Source organism: Hydra vulgaris, chromosome 02 (genome assembly GCF_038396675.1).
Source record: "Hydra vulgaris chromosome 02, alternate assembly HydraT2T_AEP".
Classification (NCBI taxonomy): domain Eukaryota; kingdom Metazoa; phylum Cnidaria; class Hydrozoa; order Anthoathecata; family Hydridae; genus Hydra; species Hydra vulgaris.
This window is the reverse complement of record NC_088921.1, coordinates 18,754,318-18,781,731: the sequence shown is the minus strand read 5'-3', so window position 1 is coordinate 18,781,731 and position 27,414 is coordinate 18,754,318. Positions and strand designations below refer to the sequence as shown.

Here is a 27,414-nt window from a genome sequence, read left to right as displayed (position 1 = left end):
TTATTTTTTTATTATAGGGTTGCCGACGTCCCGGTTTTACGAAGGAGAACTAAGTAAAAAAAATATTTTTACATATTTGGCGCAGAATTCTCCTTCGTAAAATCGGGATATCTGGCAACCCTATTTATTAGTATGAACTGTCCATTTGAATGAATATGTACCAACTGCTAATTTAACAGTTGGTACAATTTCATCTAAATTCAGTCATTATTCCAGAAAGTTCATTAAATTTTTTTTTGCTTACAACAGATGTTTAAATACGCCGAGAGCCTTAATTACTTTGGCTTAAGAATACACATTAATATTAAATATTTAAAGTTCATAAAAATACCATTTTATAAATATATTTATAAAATGGTAAGTGTGGTGAAATAACTTTTTTTTTTTCAGTGATAAAACATATATTTGTAATATTTGTTTTAAAAATATTTTCACGTAAGAAATTTTAAATTTGATTGATTATATTATCGATTTTTATCTTATCTAAGTTTGTTGCTTTTTTATTTCTAAAATCATTTATGTTTTATAGCAACTATAAAACATATAAATGTTTGTACGTAGGGTAGCATCTTGAAAATCTTTATTTTAATAGTGGTAAGACCTATACGGTCTGTATAGGCTTCTTGAAGCGCCTTTAGGAACAAAATAAAAATAGGTTTGGCACTTCTGCGTAAAAATCGGATATCTGGTAACCATAGCTTTGTAGCTATGCTTTAACGAAAAATATATTGTTTATTATTGCGATTGTATGAATATTATATCAAATGTTTTTGTTATAAAATTTATCAATAATTACAAAGTATATACTGTTCCTAAAGCGTTTTTTTTTTAAAGTTTCCAACCAACGTCGAATTTGAATAAACAAATATTTAAACTCTCACTCTTTGAGTTTTGTATAATTTATTCACACAACTTAATTTAAAAAAGATTGTCGAAGGAGATTTTCGAAGTTCTAAATTTAAAATTACAAATTCGATTTATAAAAATATTCATTTCACTCCAAATCTGTGTTTAAATAACATTTGTTTTATTATATTGTTAAATAACATAAATTAATTTTTAAATTTTCATTAATATTATAAATATGATTTTGTTTTATATTATTTTTAGTATATTAGATTTATGATAAAATGAAAGTATTTTGTTATAAAAATGTGATAAAAATTATGTTCAAACTAATGAAAGTTTTTTTATAATTTTTAATAAAGAATTATTATATTGAAAGTTTTATCGTTTTAATTTTTTTTATATACGATCCTAATTTAATATTAATGTAAAATAGAATATTATTGTGTATAGTTTAGTTTTTTTTATTTATGATCCTTATGTTTATATTAATTTATATAATTTTATTATGTAATGTATTTAATAATAATATATTGTATATAATTTTTTAGTTAGTTATAATTTAATATAAATATGTGTATTAATATATAGATTATTTTAATGTATATTATGTTTTATAATTATTATTTATATTATTATTTATTTGTTCATTTTAATATAATATTTATTTTTTCTTTAGATCGTCTACATAAATTATCTCGTCAAAGTGAAAATGAAAACGATCGTCGACTTAAATTTGAACTTATTAATTTATTCATTGAATGTTTTTACGAAAGTCAATCATCATTTACTGATGAAATAAAATTTATCGTAGATGAACGAGTGTGGGGGATTTCGATTCACAATGGAAAAACTTCTTACGAAACTTCTTGTGAAAATTATTTCGTAAATCATTACATTAAATCTGGAAGAAAGTTATCGGGGTTTAGTGTTTATAAAAATATTTTAAGTGATGAAGAAAAAAATCTTATAATTCAATGTTCAACAAATGTTCGCGATGTCAACTTTTATTGTCTAATTAAATTCGAAGGATGGAAACCGAAAGATAAGATTAAAAGGTTGGAGATAGACATCTCACGTTATTCTTATTATTATGTGTCTCACATCTCATTTGATTTAATAACGAAAAAAGATTTTGAAGAAAATTTTCTGCCGTGGATTAATCTTTGTAAAGAATTACAACTTTACCTTCCCATCGACATAGATTTCATTGAAGAGATTTATGAATGGATTCGTTGTTCGAATGTCAAGGAGTTGATGATCGTGTACCGTGGAAAATATTTTAATTTTGATAACCTCGATGAATTAAAAAACTTTATAACACAAAAAAAATGTTTAATATCTTAAATGAAATATAAACAATAATTATAAATTAATTAATGAAATTTACTATATTATTTTATAATTAAATATGTTTTAAGATATACGAATTATTTTTAATAATATTCAATAGTTTAATAAATTTTTATTATTAAAGGATGAAATAATTAATTTTTCTTAAAATATATTAATAATAAACAATGAAAATTATTATAATATATATATATATATTTATTATTATTGTTTTTATCGTTGTTAGTCATAATTTTATATTATAAATATTTATAGTTTTTATTTAATAATAATAATAAAAACGTTGATATTATATTTTTTCAAAATGGATATTTGAGTTTTTTCTTAAGTTTATTGTTTAATTAACATTAATTATAATGTTTATTACATTGATCATGAAATATATAATTATAATTAATATAAATAAAAACTAGATTAATTTTTGTTATATTTTATTTATTTAATTATTTTAAATATTATCCTAAGGTTTTAAAACTTCAAAAAATGTTTGTAAAGTTATATTGAAAATTTTTTGTTTAATGTTTTATGTATTTATTTTATGTAATTTTGTAGATATATAAATTTGTAATGAAAAATTAAAACGTTCGTTTTTGATTTACACTATCTAAATTAATGTTAATGAAAATTATTTTTAGATTTTAAAGTTTCCGCCATTTGTTTCTTTGAAAGATTTTTGTTGTCAACGTAATAAAAAAAATTCGAATGTTTCTTTGAAGTTGTTTTGTTCGAAAGTTGTATTTTCAATTAAATAACTGTTTACCGAAATATATACTAAAATATTAAATTGCAATAAAACGCATTTATAAATTTAGTAACTTTACTTTTTCTAATTTCAATAAACAATTAAAATGAGTTTTCTTATACAAAGGATTAAAGGAAAGTTTTTTTTTACTTGAGGTACCAAATAAAAAGTAGAAAACAAAATATAGCCAAAACATTTGCTAAATTAATATCTTTTTTGTACTAAAAAGTAAAAAATTAAGTTTTTTGTTTAACTTTAATAGTTCAGTAAACTAAAGATTGACAGGTCTGCACAAGGTTTATATAGAATATTTTATTTTCTACTTTTTAGTTTTTTCAGAGAATATTTCAGCAATCTTAGCTGATTTTAAAAATGAAAAGATGTATTTATAAAAGGTTTGCGAAAGAAACAATCACTCAGATATCAATCAAATTCCACATGTAGGACGACAAAGTTACTTGATGAAGAGTTCATATCAAGTGAACTCTTCATGTTTTTGTCGGAAGGTGCAACAGTACTGTTGCACCTTCTAATATCGTGTGCAATTCCCATCCGCTTTCTCTATGCTATCTTTCTAACACGACTTCTTCTATATTTCATTCTAATTTACCTTCGTTCTTCTCAAACTCACTTTACTACTGGTTCTTAGAGCAGGTAATGACGCTCCTTTGAGCAATTAGCTGGCGGAGGATAAACCACAATACCATCAAAGTCCGCTTGTAGGATGACAAAGGAAGTTGAGGAAAAGTTCATATCATGAATTCTTTGTTGGTTCAAATAACAGTACTATTGCACCTTCTGACATCGTGTTCAACTCCTTTCCGCTTTCTCTATGCTATCTTTCTATCACAACTTTTTCTATCTTTCACTCTAATATACCTTCGTTCTTCCCAAAACTCACTTTACATTTGGTCCGTAGAGCAGGTAATGACGCTCTTTCGGGAGTAGAACTTGTCTTTGCGGGCCTTGGTAATGTGGTCTCCACAAGCAATTAGCTGGCGGAGGATAAACCACAATACCATCAAAGTCCACTTGTAATTATGCACAAAAGCTCAAAATTATACCTCAAGCAAATGCTAGAGGTGGGCGGGAATAAAAAATCTCTTTTTTTTCAAAAGGAATGACCTTTATAAACTAAATTAGAAACACACAAAAAAAATAAAAACGTTTAGAAAGGGGCAATAATACCTAACATTCAACCTATAAAGACCTATTTAGTTTCAGGTAAAGCTATTGCATGTGGAATAATAACTTTTTTGTAATAGCTATTAAAACTTGTGTTAATTATTGATATGCTAAACAATGATAGAGATGATCTAATACAGTGAACTAATTTATCTTTAGTAGACTTTCATAAACTAATTGATTTCTGTATTAGTAAGTGTTATTTTTTATGGGAAGATGAATGATAAAATTAATTTTCTTATTAAGGTTTTTACTGAAAATGGACATTACTATAAACAGTATTGCTAAAAATTATAAATACTCCATAAATCCGTCTTGTTCTCGAAAAATTGATACCAAAAACCTTGTTATTTTACCACGGGTCCCACTTGTTCTTAGAAGAGAGTTTCGTAAAGTTGGTGTTAAAACAGTCTTCCGTTTTGGTAATCCCTTGATCAATATATTTTGCTAAAACAAGTCTAAACTGCCTCTGAATAGTCATTTAGGAGTGTACCAACTTAATTGCACATGTGTTGCATGTTATATTGGTGAAATAAGAAAAAAAATTTCCACACGAAATTAAGAACATAAAAATAATATTACAAAAGCCAACTGGGAAACATATGGAATAGTAGAACATTCACAACATTGTAATGGTAAAACAAACTGAGAGAACCCTAAAACGCTTTCTTTTATTTCAAACAATTACACAAGAAGGGTTTGTGAGGCCATTGAAATACAACGTGTAAAATGTTCAAAATCTAAAAAAAAACGTTTTAAATTATGACAATACATACATACATATATATATATATATATATATACATATATAGAAAACTCTGAAACTCGAAGATCTTTTTTTATTCCACTCATATTTTTGTCTTTATGGGCAATTCCACGCTCAAGCGAGTTATTTCGATAAAATGAATAAAGAAATTCAAAGTAATCATTGGGTTGCCATATATTTTAAAATTTAAAATTTTGATCAATAATGTTATTTGCGTTTTGTTTTTTTGTTTTAAATTTCAAATTAATGTCATGCGTCATACTTTCTGTGCATATGGTAGCTAAACCGCATTTTGATAAAAGCGTAAAATTGTCCCCGTAAGTAACGATAAGTAATTTGATTTAAGATATATAAATAAATAGCTAAAACAATTTTTTGAATAATTTTATGCAGAATAATAACTACTTAATTTAATTTAAGAAGCCAATTTTTGTAGGTTAAATATTTGGCTTGAAATATTCGACTCAATACTTTAATGGTTTAATGCAAAGGTTTAATGCAATGTTTTTTTGCGCCCCGTAAGAAACACAGCATATCATCAACTATAATTACTAAACTTATAATAATTGAACGAAATTTCAATAAATAGAAAAACAAATAAATGATTTTGGGATGATTCATAAATATATTAAAATCTAATACGTTAAAATAAAAAAATATAGATCTAAAAATGTGACATTAGAAAAATCAAAATGTCCGTAAGTAACAGTGGAATTGCACTTATATGTAAAATCTGAAACAACGTGATAATTTAAAGCGCAAACATAATCGTAAAACTGAAGCTTACAAAAATTTAAAGTTCTGGGGCTTCCCAATATGACTTCGCATGGCTTCAAAAAATTAGGAATTTTATTAGGAGATATGCTTTTCTGTTATTATAGAGATCAGTGATCTTGACACAACCGTTTAGATCAGAAACACGTGTATGTAACGGGCAATTTCACTTAAGTTTAACACGTGTTTTTTTCCACATTCCTCACGGAAATTTAATATAATACTACGTTTTTGTAACGTTGAGACTTAATTTGTAACTTTAATTGGTTTTTATGATAAATAGTAATAGTTAACTTCAAGGATTTAAAACTATTCTTTGCACGTGTCATTCTTTTTGTTTTAAAAGATTATTAATAGGCAACAGAAGCCAGAGTTTCGGAGTTGCGCCGGTTGGGTTAACTATTTTTATAGAAATGGTTTAAAGATTTTGTATGTTGAGAGCAGCGGTGGCTCAGGCGTAGCGCCATTGCTTCGGAAACAATGGATCCATGGTTCAAAGCCCACCTCCGGGCAAGTTTCACGACTTCGATTTGAACGGAGGAGTGAGCTTCTAATTAAATGCTCATCACAGGTGCTCTGTAATAAGACCGTAAAAACTTCTTGGGGCACCTTAATAAATTTTTAAAAAAATGATACATAGTTTGGCACTTCAATATCTGAGCAATATCGATTATCGATAAAACACGGCTAAAGAAAAAAGATCTGAGGTTTTGTGCCGACAAAATAGTTTAAGGTGTATGTTCTTCCATCGTTCAATCGATGACTTAAGATACAATTACTTTTTATTTGTTTGTTGCAAAAATTAGAACTACAGCTTAACAACAGTACCATAAATATTTTTTTGAGATTTTTATTTTTAGAGATAATTTTATTCAAAAAATAAGATCATTTTATTTCCTAAATGTTTTGAAAGTAATTGTATTTTGAATTAATAACAAAACCAATTATACCATTATATTACCCTAATAGTGTGCATATTTTTAAATAATAAGCGTAGATCACACAAAAAATATGCCTCCCACCAAAAAGTTAACTTAAAAAATTTTTTTTTAGCTTTTGTCAATATTTAAGACTCAACTCGTCAATTTTCAAGACTGAAATTTAATTTTTAAAATTGGTTTATTGTTCTGGAAAACCCTTTTTGTATTACCAATAAATAAAATTAAAAAAAAAACGGTCACAGAATTATTATGTCAAAGGTGGGTTGTTTCCTAATCATTAAAATTCTATTATCTATAGTATTTATTGGTATTATATTCTTAGTTTCGAATAATAACAGTTTCGTTTATTGTTACTTTTGTAAAAGTACGGAAACGTTAATGCGATTCTTAAAAACATTAAATCGCTAAAAACCTCAAAAGTCATACAAAAAAAAAATCTTAAATTTTGTGATTTAAAAGTCGCATAAGTTTTCGACTAATAGTAACATAACGATAAGTTTGTTATTTTTTAACTGTTAATGTTTAGCTCTAGTCTATAGAGTTTGTTTTGTTTTCATTTTACATTTTTTAAAAAAATGTTGAACTGCCTAACATAGTGTATGTATGTTGTTACATAGTAAAAAAACTTTATTAGTTTTTAATATTATTTTCCTATTTACATTACAATCATTTTAATAAATTAATAAAGTCCTTTTTCTAGACAGCCATGCAAACTGAAACTAACTCACTAAGAAAATGAGTATTATTATTTCTAAGCAATTGGCTCATGCATCTCGCGTGCTACAGCCACTTGATGTCGGCGTATTCAGGACAGTGAAAAATAAATAGCGTGGCATCCTAAACGAACATTTTATTCAAAACGGTTTCAAAGATCTCACAAAATCTAGCTTCCCTGTGTTGCTCAAACAGCTTATTGAAAAAAGCTTCCTTCTGCGACAATGTGCATTCCGGCTTCATAGCAACAAGTATTTTTCCGATGTGTCAAAGGAAAATAACTAATGAAAAAATTAGCTATCGATAAAATTTTGCGCTAAATACTTAAGCATTACGAATACTGTCTATGCATACACGCATATACATATACTATATGCTTAGATGTTTTAATGTATGTCATACCTAACTGTACGTTTATTAGTGTGATGAAATTAAATAGAATAAATAGACTAAAGCTAACAGAAGTCTTCAGAAGCTTAATGAGTCTCTGAACAAATAGTAAATCATTATGTCCCATTTGATCTTGTTCTGTGTTCTAAATAAGTAGTCATGATAGGAAGTAAAGTTGTTTATATTGTGAAAGATCCTGCATTCTGAAGCCATCAAGACGAAAACTCGTAGCTCATATAATAAATACTAAGCGACTTTTCCAGAAAGAAAGAGAAAAAGCCTGAAACTTATCTTTAGAAGTTATTTCCTGTTCCTTTAAATTTATAAACAGTTTTACGGATTAAATAATTTAATTTTTAAATAATTTTTTTACTTTTTCCAACCCCTCAGAAGTTTTTTTTCTGATAATACAATAAAATAAATTTTAACAAAGCTCTTTATACAAAAATATTGAAAGAATAAAAGCCAATGTTTCTCGTTTTAAATAATATAAAATATACAATATAAATAATAAGAAACTTAAAGATGATAAGGCTATTACTTCAACCCTTCGACAACATTTTTTTTTTAATTTATAATGGAGAAATCATATTGGACACATTAAGTCAAAAATATCATCCGCAAAGGTGTTTTATATAAATCTTGCCCATTTCTTGATTTCTTCTGAAGAAAAAACTTTACTTTATTCTAATTCACATTCATCTTACATATGCTAATATAGAGTCGGCTAATTCACATAAAACATAATTAATCAAACAACAAAGCTTGCAAAACCATACTTGTAGAGCAATTCATTATTTAAGTAAAATTGACAATCCTTTTAATGCGATGACAAATATAAAAGTCATTAACTTGGAAAAACCTTATTCATATTTTATGTTCAAATAAAAAAATAATATTCTACCGAATTTTTTTTAGACATTTTTTTGTCATCACTATTTCAAAGTTTTGCGATTAAATAGTTTCCAATTTGCGATTCAAAATTTGCGATTAAATAGTTTCCATAACAACTGTATTAAAAAAAATTAAAATCTAGTATTCTAAATTTTCAATTCTGTCGCAAGGCCCCAAAACATAGGAAAATATGAAAAATCAAAAATTAAAAGATTTAAATTTAAGACTTTTAATTTTTTATTTTTTATTCAATTACACGATATTTCATTTAAATGGAATATTGCCGTTTAAACGATAAGCAAAGCTGCGTATTCTTGGTTTGTAAAAATGATTGCAATAAATTAAAAAGAAAAAAAAAAGATATTAATAAAAAAATAATAATAATAGTAGAAAAATTTCATTGCAAAGTTAGACTGAGTGTATTTTATGGTAGGTGCATGTTTCATTTCCGCAAAGTCAGGTGGTGTCTTAGAGTCCTAAAAACTCGTAAGTCTATTCCGCATAATTATTTTTTACATGAATAATAATTTTATTTGATATAATTAAATTTATAAATAGTTTTAGTGGAGACCGCCGCACTATGAATCCGAATTGCGAAAAAGTGGCCAAAACTCTTTTCCGATTTTATTTTTTTAGCAGAAAGTGAACTTTGTGCAATCTTTTTACTTTAAACAGATGTTAATTGTATTTAAACTCAACATAGAGTCGTTTTCTGTAAAGAAAGTTTATAGTTTTGTTTTCATAAAATATTTTATTGCAAAGAGTGCATTTAGAAGATTATACAGATGTTTTTTCTTTGTTGTTGATTAAATATGAAAAGATTAGAACTTATAAACATAATTCAAGAAGTTAGTATTAATCATGCGAATTTGCAAGCCGTTTTAGAAACTGAAGCAAAAAATAAATTGCTAACCAATGAAGAACTGTCTGATGTCGAACTCTCAGAAAAAATTAGACTTTTTATTTATAAATTTAGAGTTAAATATGCAAAGCATAATCGTAATTTTAAAAGATTAAATAAACAAGAAATGCCCTGGTTAGAGGGTGAGTTGTTTCAGAATCAAAATACTAAACTTAATTCAACTTCAAAAACTGGACGACCAGAAAAAGAATGGATAGAGTGTTCATTAGGAACAAAAAGAAGGAAAGTTTCAAGGTAGTTTCTAATTTAGAATTATTATTTTTGTTTTTAAAAGCCACTGATTAAAAACATAAGTTTTAATATATATATTATATATATATTAAAACTTATGTTTTTAATCAGTGGCTTTTAAAAACAAAAATAATAATTCTAAATTAGAAACTACCTTGAAACTTTCCTTCTTTTTGTATATATATATATATATATATATATATATATATATATATATATATATATATATATATATATATATATATATATATATATTTTTATATATATATATATATATATATATATATATATATATATATATATTATATATATATATATATATATATATATATATATATATATATATATATATATATATATATATATATATATGTATATATATATATATATATGTATACATATACATATATATATATACATATATATATATATATATATATATATATATATATATATGTATATATATATATATATATATATATATATATATATATATATATATATATATATATATATATACATAAAACAGGGCAGGTGAGAAACCTTGTGTCTGGAGCAGTTGTGGTGGAGCAGGAAAACTCCAATATAAAATAAGAGGTTAGAGGAGCTCTTAAACCTTAAATAGTAATCTTCCTAGTGATGATGCCACAATAAAAATACTCAATCCTATTCTAGAAGTCATTTTTCCATTATAATAATGTAAAGAGGTCATCAGACACAGTTTTTTGTTGTCAAAAATTTATGTCCACAGTTTCACACTTGTGTGGTTTATGCAGTTTTCCATAGTATCATTTTTTTACATTATCATAATGGAAATAGTTTATCAAATAATGATGTTATTTATATTTATTTTAGTTTGGCTAAAACTCATACAACTGAAGAATTAGCAGAAGCTGCTGTTGTACGTGCAAAATTAAGCCCTGGAAAATCTGATTTGGGAGAGAATATTAAAATGTTTTCTAAAGATCTATCAGGCCAAACTTACCAACCTGATAATTATCAGCCAGCTATGATGTCTGCAGATCAAGCTTTATCACTTGTGATAAGCTTGATCTGCAGAAATCACTCAATGTGATTTGAGTGATTTACAATACCAGATTATTCGAAACTCATCTCTGATGCAAAATGCTGACATTTATCCCCCATTAAAAGCAATTCTAAAATCAAAAGCAGATTATTATCCAGAGGGTTTGCATATGACAGAAATGTCTGCAAAGTGCAGTTTGCAGAACATGGTTAACCATATCTTGCTTTGAATTTTAAAACTTAAATCTGAGCAGCTTCAAAATTTAGATGGAACAGTTACACATGGAGTATTTAATTTGAAATGTGGCATGGATGGTGCATCTTTACAAAGTATATATAATCAAAGGTTTGATGATACTGATCTTACTACTAGAATGCAGAATGAACAGTCAGTATTTCAAACTGCAATAGTTCCTTTGAAATTAAAAATTGGGGGTTCAAACATCTGGAATAATCCTAAACCATCCAGCCCTCATTTTTGTCGATCTCTTGAACTACAATCCTAAAGGAAACAAATGAACTCATCACAGCAGAAGAAATAATTCTTAGAAAGCAAATCGAAAATCTGCAAGACTATATTCTAGATCTAGATCTTCTCAGTAATAAAAAGCACTGTTCTGTAAAAATTAAAATTGTTGTTGACTTGACTATGTTGGATGGCAAGTCAGTAAATGCTATCATGTTTCCAAATTCATCACAATCGCGCAATGTTTGTTTTGCAAAACCGAGTAAGATGAACAATCTAGTAAAAGTCAGAATGTTTACTCCAAATAAAAAATCTCTTACTATGGGACTATCTACTTTGCATTGTTGAATTAGACTTTTTGAGTATGTGCTACACTTAGGATATAAAATGAAAATTAAAAAATATCAGGCAAGATCAAAAGAACATAAGCTTTCTGTTATTGAGCAAAAAAATGAAATTCAGAAGCGGTTTAGAAGCGAGCTCAGCCTAGTTGTCGATATGCCAAAGCATGGCTATGGTTCCTCAAACACAGGTAACACAGCCAGAAGAGCGTTTGACAATGCAGATACTTTTGCAGACATTACAGGAGTTGATGTTAAAATAGTTGTTAGACTGATAAATATAATAAAAGCTGTATGCAGTGGATACCACCTTGATTTGGGGGCCTTCAAAAAATATTGTTTAGCTACTTCTGAAATAATAATTGAAAAATATAACTGGTACATAATGCCACCTACAGTACACAAGCTATTAGAGCATGGTTATCAAATTTCTGATTGCTTTGAACTCCCAGAAGGTATATATACAGAAGAGGCACAGGAAGCACAAAATAAATACATTTGAAATGCAAGACTAAACCATACATGTAAAATTTCAAGAAAAAATGCAATGGAAAACCAATATGATCTGCTGTTACGTAGTGATCCAATAGTATCATCATTCATCTTCAAGATAACTAAATCTATTGGTCCTGTTAACTTAGATTCTGAAGTTTTAAACCTTTTGCTTGATGAACAATAAATATTTTTTAAATAACAATTTGTACTATATTACTAAATGCTGCAAATATTGGTTTATACATATATATATATATATATATATATATATATATATATATATATATATATATATATATATATATATATATATATATATATATATATATATATATATATATATATAGTATATATATATGTATATATATATATATGTATATATATATATATATATATATATATATATATATATATATATATATATATATATATATATATATATATATATATATATATATATATATATATATATATATATATATATATATATATATATATATATATATATATATAAACTTTTCAAGATCTCAAGTTATAAAAATGCTGAAATGAGGTGTCTTGCGTTTGTTGTTCTCACCCCCCCCCCGCCTTTTCTTAGGTGTTTTAGGAAACAATTTATATAAAACCAAAATAGAGCAAATTCGAGCAGCTAAAAAATTATTTGTTTTATAACCAATACATACATAATAATGTGGTAGAAATTTAGGAGGGGTGAAAAGTGGACATTTTAAGCTTTGTCACTTTTTGTGACCGTGAAAACACATATTTTAAAAATTTTACTCCTTTCTTCTAAAACTCAAAATCGAAACCTAAATAATCGAGTTATTACTTCTTTTTTGATTAAAACAATATTAACAATAAATAATAATATAAGAAAATGAAATTTAAAAAAAGTTGACTAATGTTGTATAACAATATAAAAATTCTCTTATTTTAAAAAAAAATAAAAAAATTCGTGAATTATTCTGGAAATTTTTATTTCATTTTTTAAGCGCGATAGATCGCTCCCAAAACTTATAAAAAGCGTATTAAAAATTCTGCAAAATATTTTTTTCAGCAAATGGGTATATATACTTTCTAAATTATAAAAAATATAAATATATTTGAATACTTTTGAAAAACGACTTTTGGCCACATTTTTATGATTTGGATTCATAGTGCGCCGATCCGTTACTGTTTATCGGATTGTCGGATTGTGCACCCAACTATCTATGCTGAACGGTTCAAATTACTTACGGATTGATTTGATCCGAAAGTAATGCATTGAAAAAAAATTCGTTAAAATTTTTACGGATTATTTTTTCGGACTGCAATCCGATTCGATGCTTTCGGATCGGATTGCAATTCGAAAATTTTTTTCGAATTGGAATCCGAACCGATAATATTTTTACGGATTTATACAGATTCAGAATAAAGAACGCTTCCGGGGTTCTCTGTGATAAGACCGTAAGGATTTCTGGGAGAACCTAAATAACTGCAGAAAAAAAAGAAAAAGAAATAAGATTCATTTTTATTTATTTACAAATATACAATAAAACGAAATGATTTTCATATTAAGAAATAAAAAAAATCAAAATCACACTGAAAATGAATCATTTTCCAAATTCATTTCCTGGCCACTCAATTTCTTAAATTTTGCTGAGTTGCTTAGTGTTTTCTTTCATATATACCAACATCTAAACCTTTGAGATTTAAAGATTGGTTCTTCTCGAGCTGTATATATTCAATGCTGTTGAAAAAACTCTTTCATATGTTGATGATGCAGCTGGTATACAGAGGTTTTTTCTGGCAAGCCTTGACATTATTGGGTAAATATACTGGTTTTGTTTCCAGAATTCCAGTACATTTGAACTAATTATTAAGTTTTTGATGCATGCAAACAGTTTCCGAAAAAGAACTAATTATTTAAAAATTATTTGAAGATTTTCCTTAAAATTTGTCTTAACAATAAATGATATTTTAGAGGCATGCATGATGTTTTCAACAAAAGAACTAATTATTTGCCTTAATTGTTGAAATAAACGTAACAGTTTTTCAAACTAGTTTTTATTTCTATTTCTATTTTTATTTCTATTTAAGTAGAAGAAATATAACAATATAAATTTTATCGGACCAATCCACTAATTAAAGCAATCCGCAAAGTGAATTAATTCGCCAAAAGAATTTGATCCACAAAAAAAAAAAAAATAAATAAACCCGCAAAAACTGAGTTTGAAAATTTTTTAACTTTTAAATCATGGCGATAGTTATTACGGTTGGCAGACGATCCCATGGCTCAGAATTAGGTCAAGATTTTCGTTTGCCGTCGAATTGTTACGGAAAAAAGAAAATAAATAAAACGAAACACGAGGAAGATTTTAAAGTAAATAGCATGGATCTATTTTTAAATAATTGCGATAATAATTTCAATTTGAGCAGTTCTGAGCAAAGCTCTGACGAAAGCTCCGAGGAAAATCTAACTTCAAAAGGTTATTTATTTTAGATGGATTAATTTATTAAAGATCTAGATTAAAGTTTTTGATCGTAATACCTCAATTTTTTATGTCGCATCAAATTTAATCAATAAAGGTTTTAAGCTAAAAAATTAGACACATTTTACTTTGCATTTCTTTTAGATTTTTTATTTTTAAAACTATTTTATTATTTTAGAAATTGTTGAATACAATGCAAATGTCCCAGAAATTGTGGAATACAATGCAAATGTCCCAGAAGTTGATTTTTTGCCAGTAGATCGCATTGATAATGGTTTGTTTTTATTTTAACAAAAGCATAGACAAAAATAATTTCATTTAATTTCGGAATTTATAATTTGTTTTAGGAGAAAAAAATAAACTCATTTATCATTTTAAATAACACGAAGAGGCATTGGAATGTATTAAAAAATACGAACTAGCCACAACAACGCGATTTGTAGTGTATTATGCAAATAAGAATTTTGGTCAGACAGGTAAGATAGTACTCAGGCGTTCTTACTTTCAAGTTATTTTCAGAATTTTAAATTATTTAATTTGCACTCAGTAACTAATCGAATGTTTTTATTTTTTAGATACAATTACAGAGAGTCATAATGTATTATGGGAAGATCTTTCTATTCCTTATTCAGGAACTCCTTATATAGTTATTTCTTCTAAAGTGTTAGAGTGTCACCATGGGTTTGACAGAAATATTTCAAAAAAGAGTAATTACAAAAAAAATAAAAAAATATGTGATGTAAGTTGATCTTTTTTTTAATTTGTTTTTTATAAATTTATTACTCATTTTTGCTATAAATATGATCTTATAATATTACAAGAACATAATATTTTTTTATTTATATAAATTATTTATTCATAAGATATGTAAAAGATAATTTTATAAGATTTTTAAACATTTTTAGATAATTTCATTTGTTAACTTGTTAACTAAACTAATTTTAGAAGAGTGATCATTGTTTTCAAAAAAACTATATAGTTCTACAAGATAGTAAAAAGTTTATGTGCCGCGCCAAAATAACTATGAGAGAAATAATTCACTTTCCTGAATTTAAGGTATATGAATAAGTTAACTATTTAAACCCTAAAAAGAAAAGCAAAAAGTTTCAAGTCTTTTATTGTTACATTTAGATATCACAAAAAACTGTATGGCGAAAAAATAATGCCTCAAAACTTTTAAGACAAAAATTAAAAACTTCAACCTTAAATGAATTACAATATAGTCGAACCATTGTTGTTGTCATTGATGATTTGTCCTCTCATGATAAACATCCAGTTGGGCAGGTATATATTGATTCTAAATTGAAAAATATTAACATAAAAAAAATAATCAAAATAATAGTTGCATATGTTGCATATCCTTTTTATTTTTTGCTAAACATTTTTAGGCTGAATTAATTTCTCAAGCAATTGACCCGCAAATTTCCCAAAAACTAGAAGAGTATGTCAAGGAAGGAATATATAACATAAGAGAAATGAAACGCCTTCTTCGACTTGCTGTCAAAGAAATTTTTGAAAATGAAAACCTTCCTCCTCCAAATAATAGGAGATTTTATCCATGTGCTAGTACTATAAGATCGCATATTGTTAAAATGAGACAAAAGTTAAGGTAAATTTTTTTTCAGATGTCTCTAAGCAACCATTAAGACTCATTATATCTCATGAAGGTATAATGAGTATAACTCATTATACCTTTACTCTTGACTTGTTTTTGTATTTTAGCAACAATTTATAATCTTCCAAACCAATCAATCTTCTTTTCTCTTATCTCATGTTTATTTTATTTCATTTCATGCCTGAATTCCACTTGCATACTGATATAACTGTCATAACCTATGCTTCATTGTCATAATTCATCACAAATTTTACCATTGTCTTGATACTGCATATTTTGTTAACTAATAAATACTAAAACCTCCAAGTTTTAACTCAATTTCTTTTTTTTTTATATTATAGTGCTAATTTTGTGTATGGTAGTTTTATAGGATGGAAAAAAAATGATCCATTCATTAAAGTCTTACTTCGACCAAAATGCGAAGTCACAGCAAATCAAAATTTTGAAAAAAATTCCACATTTCTATTTGTATATCAGTCACAGTGGCAAAAAGACCTTCTTTTGAGGTATGGAAATGAAATAATACTTCTTGATGCTACTTACAGAACTACAAGATATTCCCTACCCTTATTTTTTTTAACTGTAAAGACTAACATAGATTACCAAGTAGTAGCCACTTTTGTCACTGAAAATGAAACGAAAAATGCTATCACTGAAGCATTAACTATCATAAAAGATTGGAATTCATCCTTTCAGCCTTCTTTTTGTATGACAGACTATTGCAATGAAGAAATTGAGTCATTAGAAACTGTTTTTCCAGGTAAATATGCTTAGTGTTTGTAACTTTGATTACTGTCTATTGAATTAATTTGGAGTTACACAATTTATCTTTTTTTTTAAGGTTGTCATGTCATCATATGTGATTTCCACAGAGAGCAGGCATGGGATAGATGGCTTTCCAAAAAAACAAATGATTGTTCAGATTTCAAAGGAAGCATAATTTCAATACTGCGACGTATTGCAAGAGCGCAAAATAATAATGAGATAGAGGCAGCAATTGAAAAGCTTAATACTTCAAATTTTTGGTTGGATGGTAAATTTCATAAATTTAAGAAGTATATAACTAATTATTGGTTATGCAACAAAGAAGTAAGTTTATTTCAATTTCTATTTGATATTTAAAGCTTAATTCATAACATGGTTTATTAAAACCCCGTCATAATTATTATAATCATCTGTTGTGTCATATTAATTGTTATCATGCTTGCTTATTTTATCATACTTCTGAATATTTAAAACTGCTCAAAGAATTTTGCTGCCTAATATTTATAAACTGCAAAATGTTTAATACATTTTTTTTTTTGACATTCAATAGTAAACAATATTAATAACATCAAGTTAGTTTCAAATTTTGTAAACTTAAATGATTAAGTGTTTTTTTAAACTATATATAAGATGCTTAAATCTTTACATGCTTGATCATAAATTCCTGACACAATGACTTTCCTCATTATTGTCACAGATTATAACATGTAGTTTAGAATATAGCATAACTTAAGGCTGAATTTAGTATTAAAATTTGTTAATTATTTTATAAATGTGAAACATTTTTTTGCATTTAATTAAGAGATGGATATGGGCCTATCGCCAGGATCGTTTATTAGTCAATCTAAATACCAACAATGGTCTTGAAAGACAAAATGAAACTTTTAAGTACACCTATCTTCAGCGCCACAAAAACTCATCTATTACTGGAATGTTAACCTTATTAATTGAAGAATTTTTTGCTGATAAATTTGAACAGTTAGTATATACTTTCATATTATATATTTATTATTATCTTTAGTAAATGTTTTTAAATTTTTTAATGAATTTCTCTGTTAATGATTCTATAGCTCAATAGGAAAAAATATGTAAAAATTGTAAGAAGAAAGATTCTAATAAAAAAATAATAACAAAAAAATTATAATAAGAAGGATAAAATTTTTTGAAAGTTTGTTAAAATCATTCAATTATTAAAATACATGTTTAGACCATAGTATTAGGGTGTGTCCATTTTTCCCGTGTCCATTTTTTGAAATTGTGAAAAGAGTATTTTCTTTTTTGTGGGAAATAGTATTTTTAACATAGGAAAAGTAATAACTTTTTATTTTTATTTTGATTCATTACTAACAAGGCTGCAAGCAACTACTATTAAGTTAGGAGTTACTAGAAAAAATAATAAAGTTATAGAGCAAGGAAAATGGTTGACAGAAGACTTGAAAAGTTGAAGATTGTATGAGTCAGAAAAACATGAAAAGTTCCAAAGAGTTAAAGTGTGGGGAAAAAAACTAGAGAAAAAACATTTTTTGGAGCAAGCAGGGACCGATACAGTAAACGAAAGAGACTTTACTGAGTGATGAGTCAAGCGAGATTGAGTTTGTTGACGGAAATAGAGACGATAGCTCCTTTGAGCAGAAAGAGATTTTCTTTACGACTTTCAACTTTACGACGATGGAAAAGAGGCTCAAGCTTAGCAGATATGTTCTATCTGAAAACAGATTTAACTATGTTTACAATGCGTTTTTGGACCTTGTCTAGAAGAGAAAAGCATCATTAGAAATAAGAGGTATATAAAGGTAGAGAATGAAATCAGGAGTAAGAAAATACTGTGCTCTGTGTTAAGACTATAAGAAATTCTTTGGGCACCTAAAATAAAGTTAATGAGTTAATAAATAATCAATTAATAAATTTAAAAAAGCCATCATTAATCTATTGGCCTTTCTTTTCTTAATGTTCTTTCGTTTGTTTTTGTAAGATTAGTATCATAAAATTTTTTTAATTGATTTTATATTTCAATGATAATAATGCAGGAAATTTTTAATTTGAAACTGATTATGCCTAGTATATAGTCAAAACATGTATTTTTTAAAAAAGAGAAGTTTATATTATTACTGTGATTTACTAATATTATATTGTTACTGTATTAGCTTAAAGATTTTTATTTACTTTCTTTTAAGTTATTCAGAGTCTAATTACAAAATGAGTCATGGATATAAACGCTACAGTGTTGATGTACCTGAATACTTGTTCAACCGACCACATCATTTTGTTAAACAGTGTTTAAAAAAACAATCTTTGGCTAATAGTTTTGATATAAATGGGGTGAAAATGGAAGGTCATGGAATATTTTCAATAAATAGTTTTTCAAATAAACAGAAAAGCTACACTGTTTATTTTGGGGATGAAAATACCATGCCGAGTTGTACTTGTAAAGACTGGTTACGATCATGTTACCTTTTTTTAGTATTTAGAAAATTTCCAGAAGCATGGTCATGGGATTCTTTATCATTGTTATACAGGCAATCTCCATTTTTAAATTTAGATATAATTAAAAATGATATGGTTTTAAATGATTCAAATATATGTCAATCCAAACATGAAGATAAAAATAGTCATGATTATGTTGATAATGTTTATACTAAATTACAATCAAATCAATTGGGTAGAATTAAAAGAAAAAAACCTTCTAAATCCTCTGAAGTGCGTGAAATGCTTAGCACTATTAAAAATTTAACATTTGATTTTGATGAAACATCGGAAGAAATTGATTATCTCCATGGAATGCTTTCAAATGTTTTAGGAAATCTGTATCCAACAAGAAATAAAGAAAAAGGCTTACCAGTTAGAACAACGCATTCACACGATTATGTAGCTAATAATCATACAAAAACAGTCGATCTGCCTATTATTAAAAAAAAAGTATCTGCGCATCGAGTAGGTAAGAAAATTGAATTGTTCAACTCAGCGTCTAACATTAAAATTGATTACATTGCATCTGAAGCACAAATACAAGAGTGTATCATTACAGATGATCAAATAACAGGAGATATTACATTTACAACCAACAAAATGATTGCAAATGTATCATCTGAAAGCAACACCGAAAATGCAATTTCAAATGTTCCACTACTTTCAAGTAATGATTTAGAAGATCTTTTAAATAACCAAATGTTATCTGATAGTGTAATACATTGTTTCCAAAACTTGATTAAAAAAAGTCATTTATCATCAAATGGGCTTCAAGATCCAATATTAGGACAAAAATTATTTTTTAAGATTCTAGGTTCGCAACCATTTGTTCAAGTTATTCATAATGGGAACAACCATTGGCTTGCTCATTGGCTAGCACATATGGTTGTGAATATGGAGAAATAAATGTACTAGATAGTAACTTTTTGGGTCATCTATCCTTAGCTACACAGAAGCAAATATGTCATATATTAAATTACATTAAACCCATGATCAAAGTAAATGTTTTACCAGTGCAGCAGCAAGAAGGGTGTGTAGATTGCGGTTTGTTTTCACTGGCTTTCATTGAATTTATTTTATCGAACAATAGAAACCCTGTTGAAAATATTAATCAAAAACAATTTAGAAATCATGTTCTTTTGTGCTTGAAAAAAAATGTAATGCAACCTTTTCCACTTTCGCATCTTGCAGGTCGTCGATGCCAGTTAAAAGAATTCATGCTAAAAATCTTCTGACTTTTTATTATAGTTTGGACTGTTTCTTGGATTAAGCTTCATTTGTAAAGTAAGTTTTTATGCATATTTTAATAAATGTTACACACATAAATGTGTGTGTGTGTGTGTTAATATATATTTATATATTTATATATATATATTATATATATATGTATATATATATATATATATATATATATATATATATATATATGTATGTATGTATGTATATATGTGTATATATATATGTATGTATATATATATATATATGTATATATATATATATATATATATATATATATATATATATATATATATATATATATATATATATATATACTCTTGCTTGGTAGTTATTAATTTTACTATTGTCGGGTCAGTTTAAGGTTTTTTCGGGAAAAAAAAATTGTTTTAAAGACCGAAAAAAGTTAGAAATCAATTCAAGGAGTTCGAAAAAGTACAAACGAAACCCTTTTTTTTTTGGTCAGTATGGCATAAAAGGGCCGTTTACAAAGCATAATTTTGAGATTTTCACCAAAAACAAACAAAAATAATTGTTAAATTACAGTTTAACCAAATTGGGGTTGGAAATGAATCACTCACCCACTTCTCTTGTTGTATATATAAGTTTGAAAAGTATTAATACTTTATAATTTGAATTTTTTAATTTTATTTCAGAAATAGAAGTAACATGGTGAGTTTTGATACAATGGTATAAAGTGAAGAATCTCCATTTGTGATTATCAAAAGCTTCTAAAAAACGGTTATTTTCATAACCACATATTATTAAAAACATAATGTCATAGAAATTATTTTACGTTTTAAATATATTATGAGAATTGAGAATATACTGTCACCCTATTTATTTTTATAATTAATCAGGGCTGTTTCAAGGTGATGGGGACAAATAGAATATTATAATATAGGGCTATACCCACAAGAGATTTTGTCGGTCTATACCCACATTTATGTCGGCTATACCCACAAGAGATTTTGTCGGTCAAGTCAATTTATTAAACGTTTTTCTCAAGGAAAGACTCAGACATCAAATTTATTATAAAATTTAAAAATTTTATGGCGCACAGTAAATTGCCTACACCAAGCTAGGACAAAAAATTTTTTCCTGCAGTTTGATTGCTAAGAATGCAATCAAAAATATATTTGTCAATTATTGATTAGTTATGCTTTTTGTTGATTTTCTTCATGGTTAAGGGAATTGTAGTATTAAAAAAGTTAATTACGTAATAAAAATAAAAACTTAATTTCAACACCTCATAAACTATATAACAAAAATTTGTGATAATAAAAAAAATATTACTAATTTAATTAACTATAATGTAGCTGTTAATGGAAAGCAAAAATATATATATATATTTCTAGCAATCATTATATTCACCCTCCGATGAATCATTATCATATCCGACAAATCAGACTATAAGTAATCTTCATTATCGCACATAGTTTTATTGCCATTCTGATGTGGTGGGACAATTGAATTCTTCAATTCAAAGCTTCAAACGGTAAAACCATTTGATGACCTATCTTAACGGTTTAAGTATTCAGATTTTTTAATTGTCCGAAAGCGTCGGCAGTTTATTTAGACTAAACACTGGCATTCGGAGTTCGATTATTTTCTGTAATGCAGTAAGTTATAAAGATTATAAACCGATGGCGCTTTCGAATGCAATATTTAGTTAGGTAATCGCGATGCTGTAATTTTTATAGAACGAAATCGCTATGGCTTTTCTGCAAACTGTTAAATCATTGACACTAGTGCTTAATTTGGACAGCTTATTTCTAAATTAAGTTAACTCTTTAGAACTTTGTATAAAACAACATACAATTTCGCATAACATTAGGAACTAGAACCCTAATTAACAGAGTACCCGTAAGTTCGTAGCATTGCAGACCTTAGAAAGATAAAATAAAAAAACAAATTAGCCTAGGTCTATATTTTGCTATGTAAAATGTTTTGCTAAAACTATTTGCATTAAAACAAAATCTGAAAAATTTATATTTATAATTAATTTTCATGCATAAATAAATCCTTCAAAACCTTCTATTATTTAAATTCAACTTATGTGATAATTTAGAAATCAGATCGTTTGATGGAATTGTCTTGGTCAGCAAAATATTTTTAAAGACCCGATAATAATTAAGTCGACAACAATCTTAACCTCAACCGGATAGGAGAATTTCATTAAAAAAGACAATGACAACAGCATCCAAATATTAGTATATTATCTTGTCCGGTAGCAATCAAAGCTCCATGCCACGAGGAACATAAATAGGTTTAGAAATAGGTTCTTGACTTTTCAAACATTTTTTTTTTCACTATTGTTTTATTCAAAAAACATTTTTTTTTTCACTATTGTTTTATTCACAAACCTAAATAAATTTTAACACCTATTGGAATCTTCTACTTACTAATCCACATTTTATAAAGGACAACTCCTTGATCACATATTTTTAAAATAATTTTATTGAAGGTGATAAAGATTTTAGTGACTAAGGAAAATTTTTTAAATGATAAACTTACCTTCAACATTTTTGAAGTAATCCCAAACTGGAGAGGGCATTTTAAAAATAAATTTTCACGCACATTCACTGAGAATTGAAAAACAACTGAACTGAGTAATTAATGAACTTCAATTGAGCACAAAATAGTCCATTTTGAGGTTTTTAAATAGACATTAACTTTTTAATCAACAGCACACGCTGGACAAAAAATTAAAAAATGAACTTCTGTTAGAAAAATTGTATTTTTAATTTTGTGCTCGTTTTCAGTTTTTGAAACGATGCTGCAGTGAAAGTTTAATTACTCGTTATAAGTCCAAATTATATATTAAATAGATCTTCTATACCTCATTAAAAAATCGAGATTGTTCATTTAGTGTCCGTTTTTAAAATGATTGTCTAGAAAGACAAACATTTTTTATAGACAATTCATTTTTGATAGTTGTAATTAAAATTGTTGCAATTAGTGCTTTGTCGAAGTCTATTTTTGTCCTTTTATAATAAGTCCATTAGAGATTGTCTGGTTGCTAGATATATAACATTTATAACATAACAAGAGCATTCTGATGGAGGCGTTTCCTCCGGGTGTCAAAAGATGTTTTAGATACTTCCTAACCCCGGAACTGCTTTTAAACATAAAACAACTTTGACCTTAAAAGACAATTTTCTAAAAGTACTTTTACTTATACTATGTAGGACAAATACTTTTTCCGAATTGTCACAATAAATTACTATAATAAATGAGAAGAAAATACAAGAATTATTAAAATTTATTTATACTATTACAAATATTTATACTATTTAAAATTTAAATTTTTTGAAAATAAAATAATGCATTTAAGTTAAAATTGTCAAATGCGAAAAAATTACTGTTGTTTATAAATAACTAAATCAAATTGAAAAGCTCACTATCCTTCTTCTTACAATCTTTAAATAAAGTCGCAGACAAATCGTACAACTGCATATATTAAAGCTCTTTTCATAATCATCAATTGACCACATAACCGAGTAGAAGTTGATCAAACTCGTATAAACCAAATAATTTAAATATACTTTCTATAACTTCTAGCATATTTGAAAGCTATACACTTTATTGTATTTCGGCACTTGTAGTATTCGTCAAAAATTTAAATTCACATTAAACTTTTATTTTATCTTTGAGATAACGGAAAATCATATTTTTTCCATATGTTACTTAACTTCAACGAATTATAATGGTACTATATAAGGACCTTCAACGTTTTCAAAATTTGAAATTATTTAACTCATGTGCTATATATGAATATTGTAGCATTGAACACGAAGTATTTTAATTCCAGCACATATACTGTTCATTTCACCAAAAATTCTTTCTCACATCACATTTAGACTTTACAAAGCTAATTGAAGATGAAGATAAAACAAAAAGTTTTTCATTACCTTCTTTTGAGATGTACGCTGATGTAGGTTGATGATTAATTTCTGTTTTATTTTAAGCTGAACATCATATACATAATATTGTTTAAAGAAGTCTTTACGTTAATAAATAAAATACTGAAATACTAAAATATAATGAATAAAATACTAATATATTACATTATTTCCTATAAAAATAAAGAAATTCAAATCACATGCAAATATTGTAGTTTTAATGCTTCACTTTGTTAAACATAAATATACGTTGTTAAACAATAAATTTGTTAAACATAAATATACTTTGTTAAACAATAAATTATTAAACTTTCTAATCCTCAACCCTTTTAACCCTTCACCACCCCAAAGGTGGTGAAGGGTTCTAATGGCCTTCTAATCTTTGACTTTTAGGTTAACAAAAATAAGTTAATTTCAACTTTAAAAAAATAAGAAAAATATATGGGGTAAGTAAAAAAATCAGATTAGAAGTGAAATTTTTTTGAGGTTTACATTTCTAAATTTTAGAAATCTAAACCTCAAAAAAATTTCACTTCTAAATTGATTTCTTTGCTTACCCCATATGTACTTTTCTTATTTTTTTTTTAAAAGTGGAAATTAACTTATTTTTAAATCTAAACGCAATAATATTTTATGATACAATTATTTTTAATAGCATTTTTTTAAAACAATATTAATTAAGAATTCAAAATAAATTTCCTTTTTTCCTTTAATCAATATCTGTTTTTTTAATTTAAATACACTCAAGTTGAGAAAACTCTGATACTGATTCATCATCTCTTAACTGACCTTTGCGACGCAGATCATTAAAATACTGCTGGGTCTCAGGCATGCAAAAATGTTTTAAAACTTGAAAGTCACCATATAAAGCCCCTTATATGCTTGTGCAATGAGAGACCGCAGTCTCTCATTGTACAAGCATGTAAGGGGCTTTGTGATAGTCAATACTTTTTTACAAAAGCTTTTTATGTGACAATTCTTTCAAAAGGTCCATTTCAACTGAGTCTGTATTGTAACATAATAGGGAATACTTGGGAGAAACTAATCTCACGAACAGTTGGTATGGGACATTTGGTTTCGTAAAATGGTTTCATATGTTCAAAAAAACTAATATATTATCACAGTCACACTACACGTAGCTGTAGCCCCATATCGGGAAAGATAGTATAATTTGTTGAAATCGTTTCTTAATCACTACATTAGAGTGTGAAAAACTTATAATAGTCTAATTCTTATTTTGCCCAGCACATGAATCACAAAAAAGCTGCAAATGTGATACATCTTTTGATAAATGTATTCAAAATAGTGCTCCAGCATGCTTGCTACATCGCCTGCTCCCTTTTTACGGTAAGTTTCATCGCAACAAAATAAGTGAGCATTATTTGATGCTAAGCAGTGTTTAATAAATGTGTACTTAAAAAGTACACATTTAATATACACTTTATTTAATAATAAATTTCATTTGAAGAAACATTAGGACAATTCAAATTTTTAGCAAAATCAAATGCAAGAGTTGCATGGCCAGTTTTTGCATTACAGCACGCTTCTTTCTTTCTGGCATAAAACACCTCTTCTTTCTTGACGATTCTTGTTAAATTTTTCTAAAAATATTTTCCAGGTACAAAAAAGAAAGTATAAAATTAGATAATATCCAATAATATTCTTAAATAATCAAACATTATTAAAGAACCTGTAGTTTTCTTGACAAACTTTATTTTGTGGGAAGCACTCCATGTACATATCGTACATTTTTAATAAATTAAGATCCTCTGGTACACTCTTTCTTTAAATTCTACTCCTCTTCTAAACTGATTTGGTACTAACGGGTTATGCGGAACGTATCGGACAAATCCTAATTTCATTATTTAAGCATAATAATTAGTTTTTGTGGTTTTATGCGTAGGCATAAACGTTCTATAAAATATAAACTTTATTATTTGAAACACAATTATTTAAAATGAGGTTAAATGCAGCTGAACGAGAATCTTTTCGAAAGCGACTTAAAATGTTTTTTGTAAATAAACCTAATATAAAAAAAAAATCGTAAATCATTTTGAAAAGGAAGGATTTGCTCCAAGTACAATATATGATAACCTAAAAAGACTTGAAACTGTTCAATCGTTTTCTGATAGAAAGCACCCTGGTCGTCTGACATCCTGGACTAGAGAAAAGAAAGCCGAATTAACGAGACTTGTCAACAATCAAAAAGGGGTCAGTCAGAGAAAAAAAGGTATTAAATTTGGTGTAAATCAATCAACAATTGGTCGTCAGTTAAAAAAAATTAATATTAAATATAGAAAACGCGAAAAGACTCCAAAACACACTATAGAACAACAAATAAAGACAAAGAAAAGAAGCAGGAAACTAGTTAACCAACTCTATAACACAAAATCGCTTATGGTCATCGATGACGAAAAATACTTTTGTTTTGCAGGGGACAACATGCCTGGAAATTCTGGATACTACACAAACAACAAAAAGACATGCCCAGAAATGTTCGTTTTATAGGAAAAGAGAAATTTCCAAAAAAATTATTAATGTGGATAGCCATATCTGACCGTGGTATGTCCGAGCCATTGTTTCGCACTTCCAAGGCTGTAGCGATCAATTCATCAATCTATATTAATGAATGTTTAGAAAAACGACTTCTTCCATTTATTCACAAGTATCATGGAGACTTTAACTATTTATTTTGGCCAGATTTAGCAAGTTCTCATTATTCTAAAGATTCTCTAAATTGGATGGACCAATATGTCTATTACGTTGATAAAGAATCCAATCCCCCAAATGTGCCTCAAGCACAACTAATTGAAAATTTTTGGGGACATTTGGCACAGAAAGTTTACGAGGGAGATTGGCAAGCTTCAACA

At 26.8% G+C, this 27,414-nt stretch overlaps 3 protein-coding genes across 3 annotated transcripts in view; all 3 read left to right on the top strand.

The window, feature by feature from the left end:
* The window catches only part of LOC136076805 (NACHT, LRR and PYD domains-containing protein 7-like), a 45,353-nt gene extending 43,152 nt beyond the window's left edge, over nucleotides 1-2,201 (top strand). Inside the window, exon 4 of the mRNA XM_065790255.1 lies at nucleotides 1,526-2,201. Within this exon, the coding sequence (XP_065646327.1) occupies nucleotides 1,526-2,193 (668 nt within the window). The 3' untranslated portion in view covers nucleotides 2,194-2,201. The remainder of the gene's footprint in view (nucleotides 1-1,525) is intronic.
* A 13,300-nt stretch (nucleotides 2,202-15,501) lies between these two features.
* Nucleotides 15,502-16,170, top strand: LOC136076804 (uncharacterized). The gene is made up of 3 exons (XM_065790254.1): nucleotides 15,502-15,613; nucleotides 15,689-15,841; nucleotides 15,946-16,170. Exons 1-3 carry the CDS (start codon nucleotides 15,560-15,562, stop codon nucleotides 16,168-16,170), a joined length of 432 nt encoding a protein of 143 aa, XP_065646326.1. The 5' UTR covers nucleotides 15,502-15,559.
* Nucleotides 16,171-16,229: 59 nt separating this feature from the next.
* On the top strand, nucleotides 16,230-20,343 carry LOC136075908 (uncharacterized). The gene is made up of 5 exons (XM_065789351.1): nucleotides 16,230-16,270; nucleotides 16,514-16,932; nucleotides 17,014-17,261; nucleotides 17,740-17,915; nucleotides 19,112-20,343. The coding sequence occupies exons 1-5, from the start codon at nucleotides 16,230-16,232 to the stop codon at nucleotides 20,307-20,309; spliced, it is 2,082 nt and encodes a 693-aa protein (XP_065645423.1). The 3' UTR covers nucleotides 20,310-20,343.
* Nucleotides 20,344-27,414: the final 7,071 nt, after the last annotated feature.

What these genes read in the sequence shown, in the direction of transcription:
- LOC136076804 (XM_065790254.1), top strand. Translation starts at nt 15,560, where the DNA reads ATGTGCCGCGCCAAAATAACTATGAGAGAAATAATTCACTTTCCTGAA. An exon ending in TTCACTTTCCTGAATTTAAG is followed by an intron (nt 15,614 to 15,688) that starts GTATATGAATAA and finishes TGTTACATTTAG; the next exon opens with ATATCACAAAAAACTGTATG. An exon ending in ATAAACATCCAGTTGGGCAG is followed by an intron (nt 15,842 to 15,945) that starts GTATATATTGAT and finishes AAACATTTTTAG; the next exon opens with GCTGAATTAATTTCTCAAGC.
- LOC136075908 (XM_065789351.1), top strand. Translation starts at nt 16,230, where the DNA reads ATGAGTATAACTCATTATACCTTTACTCTTGACTTGTTTTT. An exon ending in TTTACTCTTGACTTGTTTTT is followed by an intron (nt 16,271 to 16,513) that starts GTATTTTAGCAA and finishes TTTATATTATAG; the next exon opens with TGCTAATTTTGTGTATGGTA. An exon ending in ATTGGTTATGCAACAAAGAA is followed by an intron (nt 17,262 to 17,739) that starts GTAAGTTTATTT and finishes CATTTAATTAAG; the next exon opens with AGATGGATATGGGCCTATCG.